This window comes from Ammospiza caudacuta, chromosome 20, assembly GCF_027887145.1.
Source record: "Ammospiza caudacuta isolate bAmmCau1 chromosome 20, bAmmCau1.pri, whole genome shotgun sequence".
NCBI classification, from domain to species: Eukaryota; Metazoa; Chordata; class Aves; order Passeriformes; family Passerellidae; genus Ammospiza; species Ammospiza caudacuta.
In genome coordinates this window covers 12,717,870-12,740,399 of record NC_080612.1, presented here as the reverse complement: position 1 = coordinate 12,740,399, position 22,530 = coordinate 12,717,870, and the positions used below count along the sequence as shown (strand labels likewise).

At 39.8% G+C, this 22,530-nt stretch overlaps 3 protein-coding genes across 4 annotated transcripts in view; 1 reads left to right on the top strand and 2 right to left on the bottom strand.

The window, feature by feature from the left end:
• Nucleotides 1-233: 233 nt before the first annotated feature.
• On the bottom strand, nucleotides 234-3,468 carry FBXO39 (F-box protein 39). The gene is made up of 3 exons (XM_058817963.1): nucleotides 2,455-3,468; nucleotides 1,502-1,678; nucleotides 234-460 (listed from the first exon to the last, which is right to left on the bottom strand). The coding sequence occupies exons 1-3, from the start codon at nucleotides 3,466-3,468 to the stop codon at nucleotides 332-334; spliced, it is 1,320 nt and encodes a 439-aa protein (XP_058673946.1). The 3' UTR covers nucleotides 234-331.
• A 2,118-nt stretch (nucleotides 3,469-5,586) lies between these two features.
• On the top strand, nucleotides 5,587-11,985 carry PIMREG (PICALM interacting mitotic regulator). Of its 2 annotated transcripts, XM_058817938.1 has the most exons (6): nucleotides 5,587-5,633; nucleotides 6,655-6,974; nucleotides 7,777-8,108; nucleotides 8,828-8,923; nucleotides 9,755-9,801; nucleotides 11,000-11,985. In XM_058817938.1, exons 2-5 carry the CDS (start codon nucleotides 6,684-6,686, stop codon nucleotides 9,783-9,785), a joined length of 750 nt encoding a protein of 249 aa, XP_058673921.1. In that variant the 5' UTR covers nucleotides 5,587-5,633; nucleotides 6,655-6,683; the 3' UTR covers nucleotides 9,786-9,801; nucleotides 11,000-11,985. The 2 variants fall into 2 exon arrangements, with proteins under 2 accessions (XP_058673921.1, XP_058673920.1); XM_058817937.1 differs by lacking the exon at nucleotides 9,755-9,801.
• A 5,020-nt stretch (nucleotides 11,986-17,005) lies between these two features.
• The window catches only part of PITPNM3 (PITPNM family member 3), a 33,050-nt gene continuing 27,525 nt past the window's right edge, over nucleotides 17,006-22,530 (bottom strand). The window contains exons 15-19 of the mRNA XM_058817767.1: nucleotides 21,912-22,060; nucleotides 20,726-20,875; nucleotides 19,713-19,896; nucleotides 19,185-19,313; nucleotides 17,006-18,799 (exon numbers count right to left, since the gene is read on the bottom strand). Coding sequence (XP_058673750.1) covers nucleotides 18,491-18,799; nucleotides 19,185-19,313; nucleotides 19,713-19,896; nucleotides 20,726-20,875; nucleotides 21,912-22,060 — 921 coding nt within the window. The 3' untranslated portion in view covers nucleotides 17,006-18,490. The remainder of the gene's footprint in view (nucleotides 18,800-19,184; nucleotides 19,314-19,712; nucleotides 19,897-20,725; nucleotides 20,876-21,911; nucleotides 22,061-22,530) is intronic.

Genomic DNA, 22,530 nt, shown 5'->3' with positions numbered 1-22,530 from the left:
GTTTGAAGCTCTGAAATGAGAAGTGCTGAAAAAAAAGGAGGGTCTTATTTTTATCAGAGATGCCTGTAAGGGTGGGAAAGGGATCACTGCTTCCTTTGGTTCTGGCAAGGAAAACCAAAGCAAGGGAAAGAATAAATAATGCTGGAGACAAAAGAGTCCAGTTCCCAAGTCCAACATTTTAATGCATGGAGTTTAAAATTGTCCCTTGCTTCTCACTTGCTGGAATGATAACTCCCTTTTGGAAGCACTGCTGTCAAAATTCAAATCCCTTACTAAAGCACTCCAAAGGATCCATTAATGCAGATGTCACTGGGTGTTTTCTTCCTGTAGTTTATACCATTGGGTAAGTGATGACAAAATAATTCAGTTCTGAGTCAATCAGGTACTTGAATTTCCTGTAAATATCAGCCAGCAGCCTCTCCTCCTCAGTGCTGTCATCTTGGGCTGTATAAATCCTGACCTGTATGCACAAACAGCAGTCATGTCTCTCAGATATAGGGAGCTAAACCCATTACAGCTCATGGCAACAAGAAGCATCTGTGACTAATAAGGAATCTAGAGAAGCAAAATTGCTTGAATTGGAATAGAATCTTGATGCTGCACTCTCTTCCCACTCCCACCTGACTGAAAACATCATCTCCTGCCAAAGAATTTTTGGGAGGTGTTGGAAGGAATGGGTTAAATAGTGGAAGACTAGCAAGAAGGATTGTAAATCACTCAGGTGACCTTGCAGATGGGAATAGCCCTTGATAACCCAGTATGAATGCCAGCAAGTGATCCTCTGGCACGGAGCAAGTTTAACTGTGCCTCTATCTCCACTTGTATGTGTCTGCCTGGGGGTTGCTTTGGGGATGCCTCGGTAAGCAAAAGAAGGGAAGTAAATTTACTCTTTATCTTTTAGCTGTGATTTTGTGGTTGTCCCTGCTGTCTGCCTGTGCTGACTCAGACAGGAAGAACAAGGTTCTTTTTACCCCCAGAACTGATGCATCCCTGGGATCTGCACAGATTTGTAAGGACCTGCAGAATTCAGATTGTAGCACAGAAAGTAGCATGTCAGCATGGTTTACACCAGCTACAGTTGTGGCTTGGCCTCAGTTCAAGACAGGACCCCTAAAGGGTGTGATGTGTTTGTATCTTTGCAGTTTAGTGGGATTCAGTCCACCTTCCTTGGTTATAGACATAAGCACTGAGCCTGAGAGGTAACTGAGAAACCCTGGAAGTGGGAGAGGGCTTGAACTAGAGGTGACAGAGGGAGTGCCAGTCTAGGAAGGCTTCTGGAATTTTCAGGACTTCATCATAAACTTCTATAGTATCTGTATGTGGCTAAGTAGGGTTGGAAAGCCTCCTTTCTGCGAGTGGCTCCCAAGCTCTTTGGTACTAAGGCATAACATAGGGAAGATAGTTAGATTAACATTTCTGTAAGTGATCTTTGCCTGGGCATGGGAACCTTTGGGTATAGGAGCAAGAATGGGAATGAGAGTTTGGAAGCACAAAGTCTTACCTTTATGGTAGTCAAAATGCATTTCCTTTCTGCACGGTTTTGTAGCAGCCTCTCCATAAAGCTGACACTTAGAAATGCCCAGACTTTCAGAAATAACAACCTCTTGCATGATAAAATAAGCTGTAGCAGCTCATTGTCCAGCAACTCATGGTCATTGTTTAATTCAAGTGTTAATTTCTTGGAAAAAAATGAACACTGTTAGTACTACTAAACAGATGTTGCATGCAGTAACTAGAATTCAACAAATAGTTTTCCAAGTTAAAAAAAAAAAAGTCAGCAGATCAATTTTATACCTTGATATTAGCTGACAATCTGTTTTGCATTATGGCAACAGTGTATGTGCTACAGTAAATCACTGTCCTGCTAAGAGGGGGTGATCCATTGTGCATTTATTAGAAAACACTGCATCTACAGTCATACCATGATCTTACCTGACATAATGAAAATTATCCCAGAGACAAGAGTAGAGCCAATGGTGGTTTCTAGAAAGCTTTACATATCTATGGTGTTTATTCACAACTCAGCAATGGAAACAGGACTTACAGAAAGCTGTCAGCAGCCGTCAGGTGTAAGGCCACTTGTTTCCCTCTGGCTTGCAAAGACCTGATGCTCACTTATGTGGGTCAGCTGTTGCAAACCTTTGATGACACATCCCTTGTGACACCAAAGTGCTTTGACATGGGCACTAGTTAATTTAGATATGCTATAGGACATTTGTGTATTGCCAAAATAGAGCAGCCTGATAGCATTATGGAGGGTTATAACTGGACAAGGATAATTTCATTAATGACATTATGGATGAAACACTGAAATTTCTTAGGAAAACTGCCCTCTGAATGTAAAACTAAAGTGGTCAGGAACTTCTGTTGCTGACTGCTGTTATGCCGAAGACCTACATGATTGCTTTGTAGAGCTTTGTGACACTGCAGTGGGGTGTCTCTCGTTTCCCTTACCTGCAGACCATGCCAGTAAGCTGGGAGAAGGTTGGTGAGAGTAGGTCTCATAGTCCAGTCTGGGTCACTAAAATAACAGCTCCGTAGGCTGATGCTCCTAACTGGGATCTCCTCTAGCAGGATCCTAGCTAGGTGATCATGCTTCATGACTCTTTCAAAGAAGAAGTTCACATTCAGTTTTGGGGCTCTCTTGGCCAAGTTTGCCCATGACATTCCTGAGACCACTTGCCCATGAGGGTCATGGATATGACACTTGATATTCAAGGTGCACAGAGAATGAGAGCTGCGCTCCCGCAGGATGTCCAGCAGTTCATCAGACATGCAGTTGTAATTGAAAGTCAGGATGGTCAGCCTGTGGAACTTAGACATAGTTTGGTGGAACAAGGCACTGCTGTAGACAGAAAGGTGAAGACTGAAGAAATCCTCAATATTGATTTCAGATATAAAGCTTCTGTTTGTCAAACTGCTTAGAGAATTCAGAAGCTCACAGCCTTCTTCCAAAGTTATTCTTGCTCCTTTTAAGTTAAGATAATCAAGTTGATTGCTCATTCTTTTCAGGAAGGCAGCTAAATTCTTGATAAACTGAGCCCTAACCACATTTCTCCAGATCAAGCAGTCCAATTCTAGGTACTTGATGCTCAGGGATACTAGGTGACTATTACACTTACCCAGGTGTGAAAGAAGACCTCTCATAATCACTTGAAATTTTTTGATAAAGGGAGTATTGTAAGGATTCGATAACTTGATCTCAAGGTGCTTCAAATACTTGCCAAATTTCTTGGTATACCACAGTGCACTTTGAAACTCCAGTGTGCGTGCCCTTGATGGCTGGCCATAAAAGGTGATGGTTCTGCATCTCCAGAGAGATCCAGAGTGCATGGCACAACTCCATTTTTTACAGACCAAGGCAGCCCGAGATCTGTCTCTGTCATCTAACCAATGGAAGACATGCCTCAGACAGACATCAGGTAGATAGGCCCAGGAGCTTTGCTCGGGTTCACTGTCATCTTCCATTGAGAGGACTTCTCTTCTGGGTCTTAAATCAAACCAACATGCAGAAAGCTGTGGGTAGATTTCTTGCCAGTCCCAACATAATAGGCTTCTAAACAAATGGATGAAAGTTTGTTTCTTCACAATCAAAACCAACAACCTCTGTACTCCAGCTGTCAAACAAGCCCTTGAGTCTAAAGTATAGTCTTACCTAAATCAAAAGAAAAAAAGAGTGAAGAACAATCACAGTACAAGCACAGGACACATATTTTAATTTCTGGGCCTTCACCTTCAGTCTAGCTAAACAGTGAAATGGTATCAAATGCTGCGACAGTAGCCACATTGTCTGCAAAACCTTTGGTTGGCATCAGCTGCAATTAATTGATCATAGTCTGTGATCTGATGCCTAGCGTTTGAAAGTACTCAGTTCTTTGGGCTGTATACATTTGAACAGGACCATCAGTGCAAAATTAGCACTAATGACTTTTCATAGTCTTCTAGGGTACCATTCCATGACAATCAGTACCCTGCCTTAGATTAAGGCTGGATAAAAAAAAGTTGAAATGGATGGAAACAAGAAGTGCACCATACAAAGAAGAAAACATGCAGATCCCTGAGAGTCTGTTTACAATTACAAAAGCTCAGCTATATCTATTTTAATTGTATAAACAGGCATGAAAGGACAGGTTGATAGCACAATTAAGCTTCAGTCTGCTGTTAGTCTTTTTGCCTACAGTTCTTGTGTCACATAGAATCTCTCTGCCTGTACACATACTCTTTTCAATTAGCACTGTTTCTATTCTTAGGGATTCCTCTGCCCACTCTTGCCATTCAAAGTACCAACCCACATCCCCAGCTATCAATAAAACCCTTAGAAACTGATCATGTGGTCTGATTACTACCTGACTCTCTGTCTCTCTTGTATTTAGCACCTCCAAGGAGAGCTCTTTGTTTTGCAGAACTGTTAGTCATTTAGGAGGTCTCTAGATCAATTTCCAAAAATCCAAACCAAGTCTTAAAATATGGTGGCTGAAGCTCCAGTTTGCTAGTGAGAAGAACCTGAAACTTTTGCTAGAGAGAGTGAGGAGAACACAGGGGAAGAGGTCTAACACTTCAGCTAACTGGAAGCCGTGAAGGCAATGGACAGAGGAAAGCAGAACAGAATATAGGGCAGTAGTACATAGAAACACATCTGTTAATAAAGGATGTTTATTACACTGCATTCATCAATATTAGCGTGTGAATACAAAGTGGCACAAACACCATCATGTGGAACTTTTTTAAAACCAGAGTTCTTATGAATCTGTAAAAAGTATGTTTGTTTATGAGCCAGTGGTGTGATTCAAGAGGTATCCTGCAGTGTTGGGTTGGCTTTTCCATTACTATAAGCGAAGTCTTAGTTAAGGAGGTGTTCTAGCTGTCAGCTCCGAGTTTAACTTGGTGCGGGGAAAACATATCTTTGGAAAAAAACGCTGCTACAGTTCTTTCTAGAGCAATTTTTTTCCAAGCAGAAGTAATTTCAAGATAAATGAATGCTTTGCATGTCTTGTTTGCCACTAGGGTAAGAAAAAAAAAAACCCAACAAATAAAAATAAAATCCCCCACCGCTGAACACATACATCCTTTTCCCTTGGCCCTCTTTGCTTCAGAGGGCATCCCGGATGGTTTACGATCCCATACGGACAGCTACACTAGCTGTCTCCTCCAGCAAGAGCTGCAGAAGCCCGTGGAGTAAAACCAAACAAACAAAGACCTTCTAAGACTTTGATCGATAATTACCAGAAGCAACAGGAGCTGTGGCTTGGATACCCAAGTGGGCAACCCAGCCTGAGTCCTTTTACTAGTCCTGCTGACGCGGATCTCTGGGCCGAGGTCCGCGAAGGCGCCAGAGCCGCGGCCGGCGGGGGCGCAGCGCAGCCCCTGCGGTTGTGCCGCTGGGCCCGGACATTCCCCTCAGCCAGCGCGGGCCGCTCCCTCACCGCCGGCTGCGCCGCGCGCGCCCGGCCGAGTAACGGCAGCCCCGCGCGGGGCCCAGCCAATTGCGGCGGGCGGCGGCGGCGGCGGCGCCAATCCGGGGACTCGGAGGGGGCGGCGCGGCGTTCAAACGCGGCGGCGGCGCACAGAGGAGCTGCTGTGGGGAGCTGGCGGCTCCGTCCCGATCCGGGTCCCGGTCCCGTGCGGCGCGCTGAGTGAGTACTGCCCCGAGCAGCTGCCAGAGCGGCTCAGTCGCGGCTCCCTTTGCCCGAGCCCGTCTCCTCCGGCCTTGGCGGCACTTTTCGCGCTTGTTGCTACTGTCCCAGTAGGCGCAAAAACGGCACCGGCTGGTCCCGCCCAGTCCCGTTAGCCCGATGTGGCGGCGCGGCGGATCTGCCGCGGCTGTCGGCGGGGAGCACGGCCAGTGCCAGCAGAGCAGAGTTCCTGCGGCGAGAGGGGCTCGGACGAGGCGCGGGCCCGGGTGTGTCCAGGGGCTGGGCCGGGGGCTACCCCAGAGCGCCGTGGCCTGCAGAAGAAAGAAGGCACCGCGCTGTCCTGTGCAATACCCGTTTAATAAACAGATCATTGTAACCGTAGGACAGCAGCGGCGCTCTCTCTCTTTTCAGTCGTGTTTGTTAACTAGTGAAAATCAAGGATGGAAAGTATATATGTTTAAATTATCATATGTCATATAGATAACTAGCATTTTAGCCCTTCTCACCAAAGTCTTCTGCCAGTAATAACCCTGTCTGTTTCACGATTTACGTATCCATAATCATAACTGGGACTGTAGCAGAAGCCTTCAGCTAGCAAGTGTGGCAGGAGACAATAGCAGCTGTGTAGACCTGTCTCTCTGTGGAAGGTTGTTTTGATTAAAGAGGGCAAAAATTTGGGATATCAAATCTTGATCTGAGACATAAAACAAAAAGATGCACTAATAGAGCATTCTACCTCTCAAACTCGAGTTTTCCAGTGGAATTGCAATACAAGGCTTCTTGGTGGACTTGAGCAAACCTAAATAGCCTTAAAAATCAACCCTGTTCTCTTTCAACCTCTTTCAACCTGTTCTCTTTCAAAAATCAACCCTGTTCTCCAACTAAAAGTCTGCTGAGCTCTTGTTTTCTTGTTTCAGGCAAGTGTAACCGAATATATTGTGTAACAGTTTCCATTTATCTTCTTTTACACTGCTTTGCACCTTGTTCTGCCTAAGCTTTGGTCTCATTTTCATTGTTTTAGAAATAAAGTTGATCAAGAGCTGGAACAAGATGGCATCTGTGCTCCAAAATGTCAAAGCAACAGTGGCGAGGAGAAAACACCGGCTCCTAGCTGACCTCAATGAGGATGAGAGCCCTGTGCCTGACAAATTCAAGAGAAGGGCCTCTCTGAGTTCTCTCAATACCATTCGCATGTCTTTAAGGAAACGGGTACCATTAAAGCCAGTCGAGTTGAATTTTCATGAAACCCCAACTAGGGAAAGTCTGGAACCAAGGCAGAGGTGCCAAACTCTTCAGACTATTAAAAGAACGGCAACATATGCTTTTGGAACAGTGTTCCAGGTACTTTGTCTTTGCAGTAGAACATAGATAGATAGTTTTTGCTTCAACTCCAGTACTAAGATTTCTGAATTCTGTACTGAGTGCTCCATTCCAGAGAGTTCATTCCCACACACTTGCACACCCTAGTGTTTGTCTCATAGCTACTAACTTTTAAAATCTTTAATATCTTTTCCTAAAGTATAGACAGGCAAATTATGGTTCTGGCAGAACATGGAGGAAGGTGAAAACAGTTTATTTTGTTATAAGAGCTTTTCCCCTCTTGTATTTAATCATATATTGCAGAACAGCCTTTACACAGAGGAAATTGGGTAGAAATTGCCATAATTTGCAAAGAATGGTTACTGAGAAATGTGCAGCACTTTGGATTTTTTTTCTTTTATTTATTCTCCTGTACCCATACTATTTATTTGCATGTTCTTCATTATAGTTAATCTAAATTTAGACTGACAAAACCTGCCACAAGGTAGCAGAGTAGCAGATTCAAGCTTGCACTTCCCTTTCTTGCAGATGTCAGATTTTTAAATGCATGTATTCTGTGTTGTGGAGCCTGAATTTTTCCAGCATAGGAGAAGCAAGAGCTTTGTCCAATGCCTGCTCTGAAGTCCTTGATGAGTGCCAAGGGCTAGGGAAGCAAGAGACTTCCTATTCAAATGAGTACAGAAGTTGAGATGCATTCATGTTAGTTGAAACCTGATATGAGCATGGAAGCTAGTAATTCAGCCCAAATATTCCTAGCCTTCCTGGTTCCAAACTCATGGCTAATTCACTTCATTTAGCCTAACATGTCTAATGCTTCTTTCAGAAAATACAGAAGTCTTGCCAAAGCCCAGTACGCTCAATGGTGACCTTTCCAGCTGAATCCATCAGCAGAAGCTGTGCAACCAGTTCTACCAGAAAAAGAACTGCTACACCTCAAACACCTTGCTATATGAGTGTTACTCCAGCAGCCAGTTCCAAAGGCACTCCAAAGTCCAGCAAAAGGGCCTTGCTTGGGCCAACAAAGGTGTCAGAACATAGAGAATGGAGGGATTTCTCATCCTGGCTTGGTAAAAATGCTCTCTCTCTCCGGAGATCCAGAAGAGCAGCAGCACTGAAGAGCCCTTATTCATCTCCTGCTCCTTCCAGCAGAAAGATGTAAGTCACATTAGTTTGTAAACTTTTTTTAATTTTTTTTTTAATTTATTACACTGATTAGAGTATCTGATAAAGTGAAAGGCAAGGTATGAAGTTTTCTGTCCTATTCCCCTGAAGCTGTGTGCTGCTTGAATAGTTAAGAAAGTAGTTCCAGCTCCCTGGACTGGGACTGAGCTATGCATAAAGCTGAAACATAAAAAGTAATTTTTTCTTAGAGACATACCTGAGTTTTTTCCTGGTGCCTTTTGGGTAAAGGAAAATGCTCAGTATCTTACTCTGATTTAATTGTAACTTTTCCAAAGCTGCTGTTTGTATTCCAAAGATACCAGGAATACCTCTGCTTATGCTGAGTTCTTTATATAACGTAGAGAGATTCCCGCCTCAAAGAACAAACACAAAATAGATCAAGGGTTGGGAGCTAGGGAAATAATAATGTGCACACAGGTTTTTCTTTTGGTTGAAGTCACAAGAAAGGTTAAAGCTAGAAGTTGAATCCAAGCCTTGTGAGCCTGAATCCTATGTCTCAGTTGGAAGATAGCTGTTCGGGGGATGAATGGAGACATGAAGCAGTTGGCCAATGGAATTAAGAGTATAATTTCCACAGCCCTAAACTTCTCTGGGTAAAGTCTAGAGGTAACAAGAGTGGTACTTCAGGGATGAAGGCTTGAGTACTGTCACCTGTCCTGTTTGATCTGTAGCAATGACCATTCTGTTTGCAGAGAGTTTGATTGTAAGCTGGAACTGGTCTCCTCAGGGATTTGCCAGTTGAAGCATATCTCCCAAGCATTTGATGATGCCATTGTGAAAGAGGAGAGGTAAATACTGCTAAGTGTCCCTCAACTTTACCTGCCACCAGAACATAGCCAATTGCAGGCCAAGTAGTCCCTGTAACTCACGATTAGGAATAGTTGCAGAACTTTTCCAAGTGTAATGTAGTACATCTGTTTTTTCTTAAAGATACCTGTGAAGTTTAAATCTGCAGTTGGATTTGCAGCTTCTAAAACCTGCCAAATGCTCTACTTGTCTTCAGTTTCCTTGTTGTGGAAGTCAGATTTTTATCAGAAGGAGCCTACCTTTGACCTTGTGTGAGAACAATCCCTCCCTGACTCTTGTCTAAAAGAGGTGCCAATCCAGACTGGGGGAGGAGGTGGGAAAATTCCAATGTACTGGCACAGTCACTGATGTCTGCACATCCATTAAAAAACACTTTTATTAGGTAGCATTATGTTACCAAACAGTCCATGGTACCCAAATGAAGAAGCCTCTTATAAAACACCTTTGTTAATCCACAAGGTGGTAGGCTGCTGTATTTGTGAAGGTTATGTCATTCTGAATTAGACATATTAAGAAAATAAAAATTAAAGTTCAGAAATCTTGTCATAGGGTGATTCCCTAAACTTCTTCTCTTAGACCATGTAAAGTATTCAATAACTAAATGTCAAGCACCTCAAATTCTCTAAAGAGAGTTTAGCATCAAATACTTTACCTACAAAGAAGTAAGGGTTTAACATCCCAGATAATTGCAAAAATTTGTATCAATGGGACCATGTCTAGATAACTATAGATTAAAATTTGTATCAAGTTAATTTTATCATACCCACTGAAAGTTCACTAAATCTCACTCCTAATATTCTCCCATCTGCTAGTGATGTGACAGTTTCTCTCATTCGTAACTGAAGATAGTAGCAACCAGGTAAAGTAGTTGTTCACCTTGGCTATGCCTGCATGCATCTGTGGGGAGAAAACCTGCTGTTTATAGAGAGAAAGGCTTATTATCTCATGCTTCTTTAAGGCAGTATTATGTAGAACCACAGGGTTCTTCCTTCATATTCACTGTGGCCATCTCTGCTACAGCAGATCATTGTGCAGTTGTAAAACTTCACCTCTAAATTATGGATAAGTGAGTCCTCATGGGTTTACAATGAACCTCCTATGCAAACATCAGCTTTTCTCACTCCAGATCAAAAATGACTAGTACTAATCTTTTTGTCACTCAGGATCAGTTCTGACTGGTTACTAATGATCACAAAGCATGAGAGAATCAACCGTTATCCTGAGCTGTCTGATTTTACAGCCTTTCTTTTCCATCCCTCAAATTTTCATAGCAGTTTAGTCTATGCTATAACAATTAACAGCAGCTCATAATTAATTGTATTGGTGGCATTTTTAAACACAGCAATTGTACCCAAGTGGATGTGACATAAATATTTTCACCCATTATGTTGGAATTGTTCTTTTTGTTAGAGGGAGAGGTACATCCTGAATACTATGTGCCATTTTTAGCAACAAAGACAGGTGCAAGACACTTCATTGAACTTTTCAAGAAAAATGAGAGCAGTTTCAAATGCTGGACTGACAGTTTCAACAGTCATTTGAAGTGCTTCTGCAGTACAGTACTCCTGCATGTGTAGATGCATACACTGTGCTCTGTTACTGCCTAGTTGCCTACTGGAATAATTGTCAAATGAACTTTTTTTGGAGGTGCCTTTAGCCTTGCATGAGACTTTCTCTTTTGGTATCCAATTGCCATGAGTTTTAATGTTAGTGCTTCGTTTTCATTCTTTTAATGATGAAGCAAGTCTTGATCTCAAATGATTGTTTCCAATTCAAAGTATTTTTCTAATGTTTTGCATTTTAATGAATTAGATTATATCACAAGAAATACACCTGTTGCTAGTTAAAATATCACAGTACTTCATTTGTGTACTTGCCATTTACGTTCACTGAAGATAACAAAATACTTTCTTGCTAGTGTTTAGAACAGTTACACAGTGAAAGTGTACCAGACCTCTTCCTTTCTCCTCTCTGTTTTCCAGCAATATGTGAGATAACCAGTTGATTAACTCTACTGACTTCATGCTGCTCATGGTAGTCCTGTTGTTCTTCTGCAGGCAACAAGCAATATCGAACTACTACTATCTAATGGCACGAAACTCACAGCCTGTACATCGATCCCTGAAACCATCTCAAGCTATCAGAAGGCAAGCAAAGAAACTCCATCGAACACTTGGTACCTAGACAGAGATGGCTGTAACTATTTTTTCATGTTTCCAAGTTTATGAGCACATATAAGGGAGAGGTCTGAATAGCACCTGAAAGGCTGCACTCTATACACTTAATTGAGCCATTACACTTTTTTTTAATGAAACAGCTCAGGACTTTCCTTGCTTTCTCTTTTCAAGTAAAGAGAGAAGCAAAATAGTACCAACCACAGTGTATTATCCCTGCTGAGATGAGGGAACTGTATTGAAACCGTATTTCGTGAGGCAGTAAGTACTTAGAAAATGATGCTGAACTGGCCAGTAAGAATGGCCAAAGCAAGGGCTTATGACAGACTTATGAGGGGTAATCCTGGGTAAGAGTAGTGCTTAAATTGGTATCCAGCAGCCATGAGATTTAGCACAAATACTTTCCATGTGAAAAAGATTGGTCTATTATTTTGAAAGCCTAACTTGTTGGGGTTTTTTTTGTTACTAGCAAACTAAAGTTATTAATCACATTAGCTGGAAGTTAATAAAATAGTAGTGGCTTCTTTGAGTTCTAAGCAAAACTGCCATTCCAAAGCAACAGCATTCTGTGGAGTCATTCATGCCACAAGAACAGAGCCATTTTAGGACTCTTACTTTATGGCCTTAAGGATTAGCCATCTAATCCTATCTTAGGTAGTTTGTCTCCAGACAAATCAGATCAACTTTGTAATTTCTTACTGATGCTTTAGATAGCATCTTGGCAGTTGAGTTAAACATTGCTTTTGTGCTGCATCTGTCTTTTAGTTATATACAGAAATTTGTTACTACAATTAATGTAACATGTTGTAACTACTCTGATTAGTTAATATCACAGTGGAAGTATTTTGATTATGTATACTTAGCATTTGATACCTGTATTTTGCTTCTAATTACTTTTAATAAAATTAACATTCATTTGACAAGCCTTTTTTGGTCTGTCATTTGGTATAACAAAGTTTAGTCTTTCCCATGAAAGCAAAGATTTGTCAAGTTTTTAGAATTCAACAGCAGGGCTGTTTTCCATGGTAAGCTTTGAGCAGGCTTCTCCAATTATGTTCACTCTAAAATGAACTTTCAAACAAAAGACTGATTTGGGAAACTTTGCTCTACTTGGTAATTTTTAAAATGTTCATGTGACCTAGTAGTTCCAGTGTTACTAAAATTTTAATGGTATCAGGTATAAATATGAAAAGCATTCAATTATGATTTATGTATAAGTATTGATTTTTAAACTTGAGTATTGATTTTTAAACTTACTCCAAATTTTTTTTTTCTTTTCAAATGAACCCATTTTAAAACATTTGAACAGTTAATGAGGCCTCGAAATATCAAAGCAACCCTTCCAGCCTGAAGACTTCTAGACTTTCAGATAACTGAGAATTTTAGCTTGTGTTATTTCTTGATCTAGTGTTTGTGTGTATTTTGTGGGTTTTTAAACAACTTTTCTATATGGAAGTATAAGTATAGTATCTCTAAGTTGTCCTTTGTATGTCCTGAAACTACTTCTATAAAGCTTTCACAAATATCTTGTCTCATTAGTGAAATGCTTTTTTCTATGACTTTTGAAAAGGAAGGAGAGTTGGAGATTTTTGAAAAGTTGACCTCCAATCTAAGTATTATTTCAGACAGATCAACCGGCTTCTACTTATAATGTTTCCACCAGCTACTCGGACACGTACAATCGTGATCCAATATTTCTCAAATTACTGGTAAGAAAAATCAGTGACACTGTTTGTTTAAAGGCAAGAAGGTTTTATTTAAGTGGCTAATCTGTTTTAAGATTTTAAAAACCAGCTCACATCAAAATCTATAGCAGTTGTAGAAATCTTACTCCTTATTTCATATTAAGAAATTCATTATTGTACATTTTTGAATCTTTACAAGGCAGCCATAAGAAATATAAACATTTGTCACCAGATAGAACCTTCTCACTGACAGTATTTAAAAGTATGCACTTAATAAAATTATGGACTGAAAGAACACCTACAATTTCAAGTTTCCTTGAGTGAATTCAGTTGTAAGGGGACTGCCCCTTTTCACCCCAACAAATAGAAAAACAAATTATGCATAAAACTTGGGGTTCTGTGAGAGGACTGCCATTCTGGGCTGTATACCAGTCATCCAGGTAAAACACTACCTTTCAAACTTGCTATCTGCAAATCACGTTTCAGTGTTGCGATCTCTAATATTCCATCTCCCACCATGTCACAGTAAACCTGCCTCTCTCTTTTCCCCCTCCTATGTTCTATACATCCATAGAAATGACAAATGAACTGTAAAATTTATCTCCCCCAACCCCCTAAAATTCCATTCAGTTTCAAGGATAGCTTATTGAGATTAATACAAGTAGTGGCTAAACTGTAATAATCTGTTTGGGCTTGACTTAAAATGAGTGAAAAAGTCAACACATGACTTCAATTCCAGTATCCATGCACATGATTCTAGCTGTTCCAGGTCTTATTTCTGAAAAACAGATATTTTCATCCAGAAAAATGTGTTATTACTTCCATTTTTATGGGGGTTCTGAATTTAGGCTTATCTATAGGAACATATTGTTACCTTGAGTGACTAAACATAATGGAAGTCTTAATTACTTTCACAAACCCACAATTTTTGCTTAAGCTTTGAACACAGACCATGAGGAATCACTGCTCTTAGAGAAGGTAGGCTGGAAGGTTTTGTGTGTATAGGAATTCTATCCTGTACCAGCTCCAGATGAGGATGAAAGTGCCACTTTCTCCCCTGCATGCCTGACATGAACAATTCAATGCAAAAATCTTGAGTTCAGATGCCACAAGTCAATCTAATCAGAAAAATCATGAAATTGTGGTGCATAATCCTCATCTCTCCATTATCAAGCCAATGAGTTTACTAAAAAGATACCCATGCTCCAATCAGCTAGTCCTATGATGGTGTACTCACCTTTCTGCAGCCTAGATGGCAACAGGGAAAAAAAACTGAGGAAAATCCTACTTGTTCAGTAACAACTGTTGGACTTACAAATTTTAAAACAAAATACCTACTGGTTTCAGGTATTGTTTTAAATGCTTATTAAAAAAGCTTTTAGCAAGTTTAAAACAGAAATGGTATAGAAAGAAGGGAAAAAGTTTTCTCTTTCTAAATTTATTCCATAAATTATACTATAGATTCTATGATGATACTATAGATCTAAGTATTGAGGATTTGTTAAATACATGCATTGGTAGTGTCCTGGCTAAAGAAAGACTGCAATGTATAAACAGGACAACTTGTTCACTACTAATGGTAAACAAAGGCTATTTTGCAGAATACTAGGGCTTCTGAGAAAAATGTCTTTGTCCTGCATAAACCAGGGAGTGTAATTTTTTTCCCTCTAGTTTACTGATAATTCCACTTCTACATAACCAGTGAAAGTTTTAGCTGTTTGGAAGTGACTTCCCTAGGTATACTAGAGGAAAAAGTGAAGTAATCTGTATAAATTAAGACTAGTTTAATGTAAACAAACAAAAATGACAGCTCTCATGAACCCCAATGAATAAGAATTACCAGTACTTTGTCATTTTTACACCTAACAGAATTTTATGCTGAATAGATACAAACCATGCCACAAAACTAAACAGGAATACTTTGGTCAAGCAAAAATCTATACCAAGAGCACTAGTGTACGCAAACAAAAATGTTATTCAAAATAAGCAGATTTGGACTAACATCACTATTCAATTCTGCAATCAATACAATGATATCGTGTTCCAAACCTACCTAGCTAGACAACAAATTTGAACAGACAGCCACTGTTGCTGTGTTTGAGTTGGTTTTGTTCTTTTTTTTTTTTTTTTATAATGTGTATTGGTTACAAATTTGCTGTGAAAGCAGAACCAAAACTAGTGTCTTCCAGCAGCTATACACACATACACACAGACAAAACCAAAACACCACAGTTGTGAAGGTGTGTTTTCACAATATCTGAAATAACTCTACCACTGCTATTAATCACAGCCATTTTTTACAGTAATTTTAAAACGGATCCATATCAACAGGACAAAGAAGTAAATGCTTCCAACTGTGGCAGACTTGTACTGTAACCTTAGCACCCACTAGACTAACGATTTTGTGTTTTACAATTTCATTTATGCTTCCTCCAGGCAGCACACTAAAAAGAATGTGCTTTTCTGTTACACACTGGAGGCACTAAACAAAAGATGGTGCTGAAACAACTGATGAATATAATGTATATTCTTTGGGCACACCCACCTGACTTCACTGTCCCTTTCCCTTCTGTATATGCTAAAACACTTTCATAGTCTATGTAGTTTAAGTAAGTGCTGACTGCACAGAAACTGCAGCAATGAGGACTTGCAATCAAGAATAAGATGACTGTAGGATCAAACTTAGCCTCAGCGAATGGCTTCCTAAGGGACTGATCTTCCATGAAAACACAAGTAGAACTGAAATCCAATTGCAAGCTGAATGCCTGTGAATGACTGGATGCAGTTCCATGTGAACAAAGTGTGTAACTAAGAAACCCGTGTCACTATTTTGCCAAAGTGCACAGCTGGAGTGTGGGATCACAAGATAAACCATTCTAGCCATGAGCAATCAGCAGTGCTGGAATTATGCATATAAGCTCTCATACATTGTATGAAAAAGTTAGGGAGAGTATTTTCAGCTTGATTTTAATACCATGTGTAGAAACTTTGAAATTGTTACCACACTAAATCATATACACACATGCACACGCACACACTTGTTTTACTGCTATTAGCTCCTAATATTCTTAAGGGAAGCCAGCACAGTGACTACTGTAAAGGTGACCCAGCTATTAATAGAAATACACAAAATCAGAGTCTTGATGTAAATGTAAAATGACATTATGTCTCCAAGAGTAAAAGACAGCCCTTTATAACCTAGGAGATTTTTCTAACCTTGTACTTAGACACTATTTCCTTCAATACAGTCACAGAATTACACACAGATCCCTCTTTTGAAAGGCAGTAGACCTTTCTACTACAGCAATTGAAAACAAAAAAAATAGGTTTTCAAGTCTCTTGGGTGATAGAGGTAGATGGCTAAAACAACAGTAGCTTTGAACAGGAATAGCGATTACAGTCAGGAGACATGCTAAACAACATCCAATGATTAAAAAGAACTTTTTGATCAGTCAATATTTTAGACCCCTCATCAAACTAAATATTTTCCTATTAAGTTCCTCTCACAAGCCTTGTATTTCCATGCCCATTTAAAACTAACAAGCAGGAGTGTGCTAACAGTAAATTCACTAGAAGGAGATGGAGGCTGGTGCACCTGTGCAACCTCTTCATGGTGCAAAGCAGAGAAGAAATGGACTATGTGACTAGAATTAATACAGTGAGACAGTGTGCAGTGAGACAGAACATTGAATAATTTCTCCAACTTCATGGGTTCAAAAACTATGATACTACTGGGAAAGCATTTGTAAATGTTAAGAGTGTTTCAATGCAGTTTGCAAGCTATCTTTCATTTAGCTTCTGTAGCAACAGAGCACAAACCCTAGCCCCTTGTAACGTATTTACCTGCTCCCAAAGAGTGTTTGCTACCAAACATTTTACATCTTTCCTTAATCTTTAGCAGAGGTTACCCCTTCCCTTAATGGAAGCAATAGGAAAAAAAAAAAAAAAAAACAAACAACAACAAAACAACCAACTACTGATGTGCCAGAGATATTTCAGGAAGTTTGAAATAGATAACTGACAATCTTGCCAAGTAATGTCTGAAAATATAAATCAAACATCTCCACTTACAACCTATTTTGCTGCCTCTTAAGGCAAAAGCTACTCTCTTACACCATTCCAAAAGTCCACTGAAACTTCATGGTTAACAGAAAGTACAGACTTACTTTACTTCTGCACTGTCTTAATAGTTTTCCATTGCATTTATTGTTTTACATGTTAACTTTTAAAATCATTAACTGACTTGGTGAGAGACTCTGTCTGGTCTAGCAAAACCTGAAAGGGGAATGGAGAGGCATCACACCCTCTCTACCCCAATTCCCTGAAATAAAAAACAAACAACAAACCTGAAAAAGGAATGTTCTTTTGACTTCAAGCTTTCTCAGTGTCAATAGTATGTTTTTAACTCTAAAAAAACAGGGGTTTTATGTGCACTTGTAACTTCATTGCAGGTTTAAAACATGCATCAGTTCAGTCATTAAAATTTTCTTGATGAATTTCCATCGAAGTATCTGCATGAAGAATCTGCAAACTGCTACTATGTTAAAGTAACTATAACACTCTAGAAATATTACTACTTAGGGAAAACATCACACATTTTACTTCTAGTAAGTCCATTGAGAGATCAGAGAGAAATTGAAATCAGCAGAGAAATGTCTACCTGTATTTTTGCATGTCCGCTCTTTGAAGCTCAAATGCTATAATTCTGAATGCTACAGATTGTCTTAATGCAGAAGTTGCTGTGAAGCATGAGAAGGTAAACAATTTATCAATTTACTTAATTAGTTTTTTTTCCCCTCCAGTGTAAATAATTAAAAAGCAATTGCTCTGAAGTTTGCAGATCCCTTAGTAAAAGGGTTCCTATTAGCTTGCCCTCTTAGGATCTGACTCTCAGACTGAGATCATCAGAGCCATCTTCTTTGGAGTAGTCCACACATTTTTGCACAGTCATCGACTTCCACAAACAATGTGATCTTTGTACAGTTGCACACTACTTTGGTTACAACAACGCTAACTGTGTTTAAACTGTGGCTGACATATTTATTTTTAACATGAAGTTTTTATGTTTGGTTCACAAGTGAAGTTCTCGCACTTATTTGTCCAGCACCTCACACAAATGAGAGTGCCCATGTTGGAGTCTGTTGACCAACACTGTAGGCTGAAAGGAAACCTTGGGTTTAAGGCACCCAGAAAGCATCTTGTAGAAGTCCTAACCACCTGTTATTGTAGCTTCCGCTGCTGCTTCCCTTTTATCACTTTTATTGAAAAGTGAAGTGGAAACAGACATGACTACTTAATGTTTAAAATGTAAACCTGCTCTGTAACCTACAGGACCTACCCTTGATGCTGGTTTGGGTGCAGCTAATTAGCTGATACCACAATCCTTCTGAGTAAAATCAGTATCTTTTCCTCTTACTGCACATATTATATTTGTTCCCAAAAATAACCTGTTGCTATGATGATAAACTTGTGATAGTTTTAGATTGTTTTAAACTTCCCCAATACACATGATAAGAGGAAGAGACTGGAAGTGCCCCAGTTGGTGTAAGAAGGCAGATGTCAGAACAGGGAAGACTCCAAGGTACAAATTCCTGTCCACTTCTCTTAATTTGGAGCTGCCTAAATACTACCTTTCAGGCATGTCCACAAGTTTTATGGGGTGCATCCAAAATCTACAGTCCCAATCCTCCTAGGGAATAGATTCAAATTTGTGAACTCCACCTCGAACCCAAGCAATGGAAGGAAAATGCCTCTCATGATCTTTGTCTGATTCAGGCTGGCTCTGAGCACGCTCTGGCTTGGGGTTTAAGGAAGGTGGGTCAGGTTGCTGCACAGACATAGTCCTGCGGAGGTGGTTTCTCTTGCGCAAAAACTCGGGCTGTGAGTGGAGGCCAAAGCTGCCTTTTCTCAAGATCATCCGAGAGTTGTTCTTTTTGGGTCGTGAACGGAGACTGAACTCCAGCGAGGCCAAGTGGGCTGCATAACCTTCACTGAGGAACTGAAATAGGAAGAAAAGAAGGGAGTGACAAATTACTGATGCCTTGACCAATGAGTGCTATGAGGTATCAAGTTTTGATCACTGGCATCCCAGTTAGACACCTATAAAATACTAATACTCCTCTCCCCTCAATTTTTTTTTGAAGTGACCCATTTCATTTTGTCATTCAGAAATATGCAATGCATTCACTTGTAGATACAACCTGCAACCACTTGATTCTCTTTACTATTTACCCTTCCAGAAAATGCCTCATTTATAACCCCAACTGCCTTTCTTTGAAATACCGTTGCTGCTTTATGTATTTGTAAGTTTGCACGTGCATTCACTTGCATGCATTGCCTCGTCCTCCCTAGGTCTTCCTGACTGAATAGCAAGACTTACTTACTTGGCACTGTGCCTGGTATTTCTTTGTGGATCGTCCAACTATGTAGATCTGGGATGGCGACAGAGCCAAGACACTGTACACAGAAATATCCTTCATGGAACCGTATGCGGCACAGATTTTGATGTGGCACTGAAACAAACATTACTTCCAAAGTGAACGCACTTATTGAACACCATGCAGCTACAAAGCTGGTGCTTGATTTACAGTAAAGCAGCATATGAGTTTCCTGTTAACAATTTCAATTTGCAAACCACAGAAAGCTAAATCAATCTGCCTGCATGTGAGCAAGAACTACAGCTATGTGCACAGGAAAGGACAAACAGTTCATTTGCTGATTTGTCATGACTGGAGGTCCCTTTGGATGTTTTATCAGCTTTCCTTACTCTTTTAAAAGTGAGAAAAGAAGTGAGGAGTGGCCAAAAGACTTTGTGATGTTCAGTAAGACTTACTGCTCAGAAAGAAGGGAGATCTCTACTGAATTGCATTCCCTGAAAAGAGGTTTTAAGGCTACAAATAGGTTTCTAGTACCTCTTGCATGAGATTCCGGAGAAAAATGGTCTTTTGTCGCAGTGGGTCATGAACGAGTCCATCTGAGAAGAAGATCATCCCTTGTGGGAAATTGTGTTGGGACAACCAGGAAACTACACGCTGTTTCTGCATATCTGGACGGCCGGTGATATAGATAATCAGATATCCCAGGTCCTGCCAATGCCTGTCAGAAGAAGCAGTTAAATTATATAAGTGCAGAAAGAGCAACAATGCTCACAGGTCAGGTCAGCATCTTTTCTCAGACCAGTTAGAAGTCATATGAAATCCTTCAACAAGTGGACAGCAGCATGCCTAAGTCTCTGCTCCAATCCAGAAACTAAGTAATAATGTCTACACCTTGGGGGAGATGGAGGAAAGCAAGAGACATTCTTATACAAAATATTACCTAAAATGTTAAGAGCCATTCAAAAATATACTTAGAATAAACCGTGCAACACATCAGGTACTGCTACTTTTGAAATCTTTAATGAGATTTCCTGCCATTTCAGCTGTAAGGAATGGAAACCCTTGAAAACTGACACTTTACATTCTCATGCAAGTTCCAAAATGAGAACTGCCTTTTCCCATCCAGTGCAACATTAACAGACCTGCAAGAATGAATTAAAAGGCCTTTTCACTTTTCCTCCAAAAAACATTCTTGCGTTCATGGCACCTGATATTTTTTAAGTACAAATATGTCCTTATTTGAAATTAGTGAAACACAAAATACACATGGAATCATTATTAACTCACTGCACACACTTCAAGATCATATTCCCAAGAGGCAAATTTTTGTCTTTAGGCAATTTAAACTACAAATTTCAATGTAATCCACAGCATTGTAATATTTCTCTGAAATTCAGGCAGATATTCTGTGCAAGAAAATACAGAAATATATCTGCAGAGAATCTTGGCCCTTAGAAAATTGCTGTCTGTTTAGTATAACAACCCTTTTCCTTTCTACTGTGTTCAAGCAGAAAGTCGGAGATTTGAAGTGTTCAAACCTCATTTACCTGACAACATCAACGGCCCCCGCTCGGACTTTGGGGTCACTTCCCATAATTGAAACGCTTGCTGCAAAGGAGCCATCAATGCTGAACACAACACATTCCATTCCTCGGGGCAGTACAGTCAGGTAACTTGCTGCACTGCTCTGGTCCCCTCTGCAGAGTCAAAGCAAGAAATTAATTTAAAAAGCAAAATGTCAGAATGTATTTTCTGCATGTTCTAGTTAAGATTTGAAATTAGATCTTTCTAGACCTACAGCTTTAAAAATCACTGTCAAATAGGGCTTCTGATTTCAGTCTTATGTGGGACAATCAAAACTTACACTTTTAGGAAATAGTTTTTCAAAGAGAAATTTGGAAGCTGATCTTAATAAGAAATCACATGCGTACAAGTAGCCAAAAGAATTAGAAAAAAAACCCCGCAAAACACCTTGAAGTACTCTAATTACTATTCAAACTTTCTCCATAAGCTTAACAATTCATAATATGGACATTAGCCACCCTCTATTCTTCCAAATATCCCCCCTTGCAATGGGAATGCCAGTTGAGAAAAGTAAAAAACAAAAAAACAAAAGCAGCAAGCAAACAAACAAACAAAAACAACAACCAAAAAAAAAAAAAAAGCAGGCATACATGATTCTTGTCATGGAAACACATGTAAAAACCATTTCCTTATGATGTATTTTCCCCAAGAGAACTGGATGTTAAAAAATGAGTAAATGACAAGGAAATCCAAAGCTCTTCTCATCCCACCACCTCATGTTCCCTAAAACCTGTAATCTAAAGACCACGTTCATATCTGGTGATGAAGATTCCTACAAATATGTGCTCACAGCGTAATGAAAAGAGGACAGTTAATTTTTTTCCTTTTTGAAACTTACTCCTGCACTCTAAATCTTCATTTTTGAATATAATTCTATTTGTGTTTCAGTAACTATTTTCTTGAATTGATTGCCTTTTTTATTTAACTGAGGTAAAACATTTTCTCCTTTTCAAGTTGCACTGCATGGGATTGTAAGCTGACTTTGGACTTTGTTAACTGGTGGATAACAACACATTCTATTTCAGCTAAATTCTCCTAATTGATTTAATCTCCCAACCAGGGATTCAAATGATGTTTTTACTCAGTTTTGAAGTTCCTTCCTGATCACCACAACCCATCACAGCTTTAGCTCCAGCTTGGAGTTATTACCTGACCACCATTTTGATGGGATACACACCAACTCTCAGTCTCTTCTGTTCAGGTATATTGTAGGATATTCGTCCACTGCTGTTGGATATCTCTGTGTCAAAATACACCCACCTACCCGAAGATGGCTCAGTCATTATGAAGATATCCACCTGCAAAACCAATGAAACAGTAATCTAGTGTGACAGCCAACAAAACACCCGCAATGTGCAAGGCCTGCCAAGCCTCAATAATATTAGTATCTCCAGCCATGTCTGGTAGTAAAAGCTTTCAAGGAAGTTTGAAGGAACTTCAGTTAATAACTTCAAAGAGAGTCCTCTCAATAAGCAAATGCTTTCTAACATACGAGAGTTTATTGTCTTCATAATTTAAAGCCCCGATCTTAGCACTGCACATGTCAAACATAGAGGTCAGAAATTTGGGAAGAGCCCTAATCTAGGAAAAAAACAATTTTATCTTGCATAGCTATATTACCTTTTCACACACTCAACCTACAAGAAAACCTCCTGCATCTGGTTCTTGAGACAAAATCTTTCTCATATTATAATCTCGCCTACAACCAAAACAGTTCAAATTATCAAAAGATTTAATCAATATGGTTTTCTTCAACTGAAATATTTAA

What these genes read in the sequence shown, in the direction of transcription:
- FBXO39 (XM_058817963.1), bottom strand. Translation starts at nt 3,468, where the DNA reads ATGGAAGATGACAGTGAACCCGAGCAAAGCTCCTGGGCCTATCTACCT. An exon ending in CTTACTGGCATGGTCTGCAG is followed by an intron (nt 1,679 to 2,454) that starts GTAAGGGAAACG and finishes TTTTTTTCCAAG; the next exon opens with AAATTAACACTTGAATTAAA. An exon ending in GCATTTTGACTACCATAAAG is followed by an intron (nt 461 to 1,501) that starts GTAAGACTTTGT and finishes TTGTGCATACAG; the next exon opens with GTCAGGATTTATACAGCCCA.
- PIMREG (XM_058817937.1), top strand. Translation starts at nt 6,684, where the DNA reads ATGGCATCTGTGCTCCAAAATGTCAAAGCAACAGTGGCGAGGAGAAAA. An exon ending in CTTTTGGAACAGTGTTCCAG is followed by an intron (nt 6,975 to 7,776) that starts GTACTTTGTCTT and finishes TGCTTCTTTCAG; the next exon opens with AAAATACAGAAGTCTTGCCA. An exon ending in GCTCCTTCCAGCAGAAAGAT is followed by an intron (nt 8,109 to 8,827) that starts GTAAGTCACATT and finishes TTCTGTTTGCAG; the next exon opens with AGAGTTTGATTGTAAGCTGG.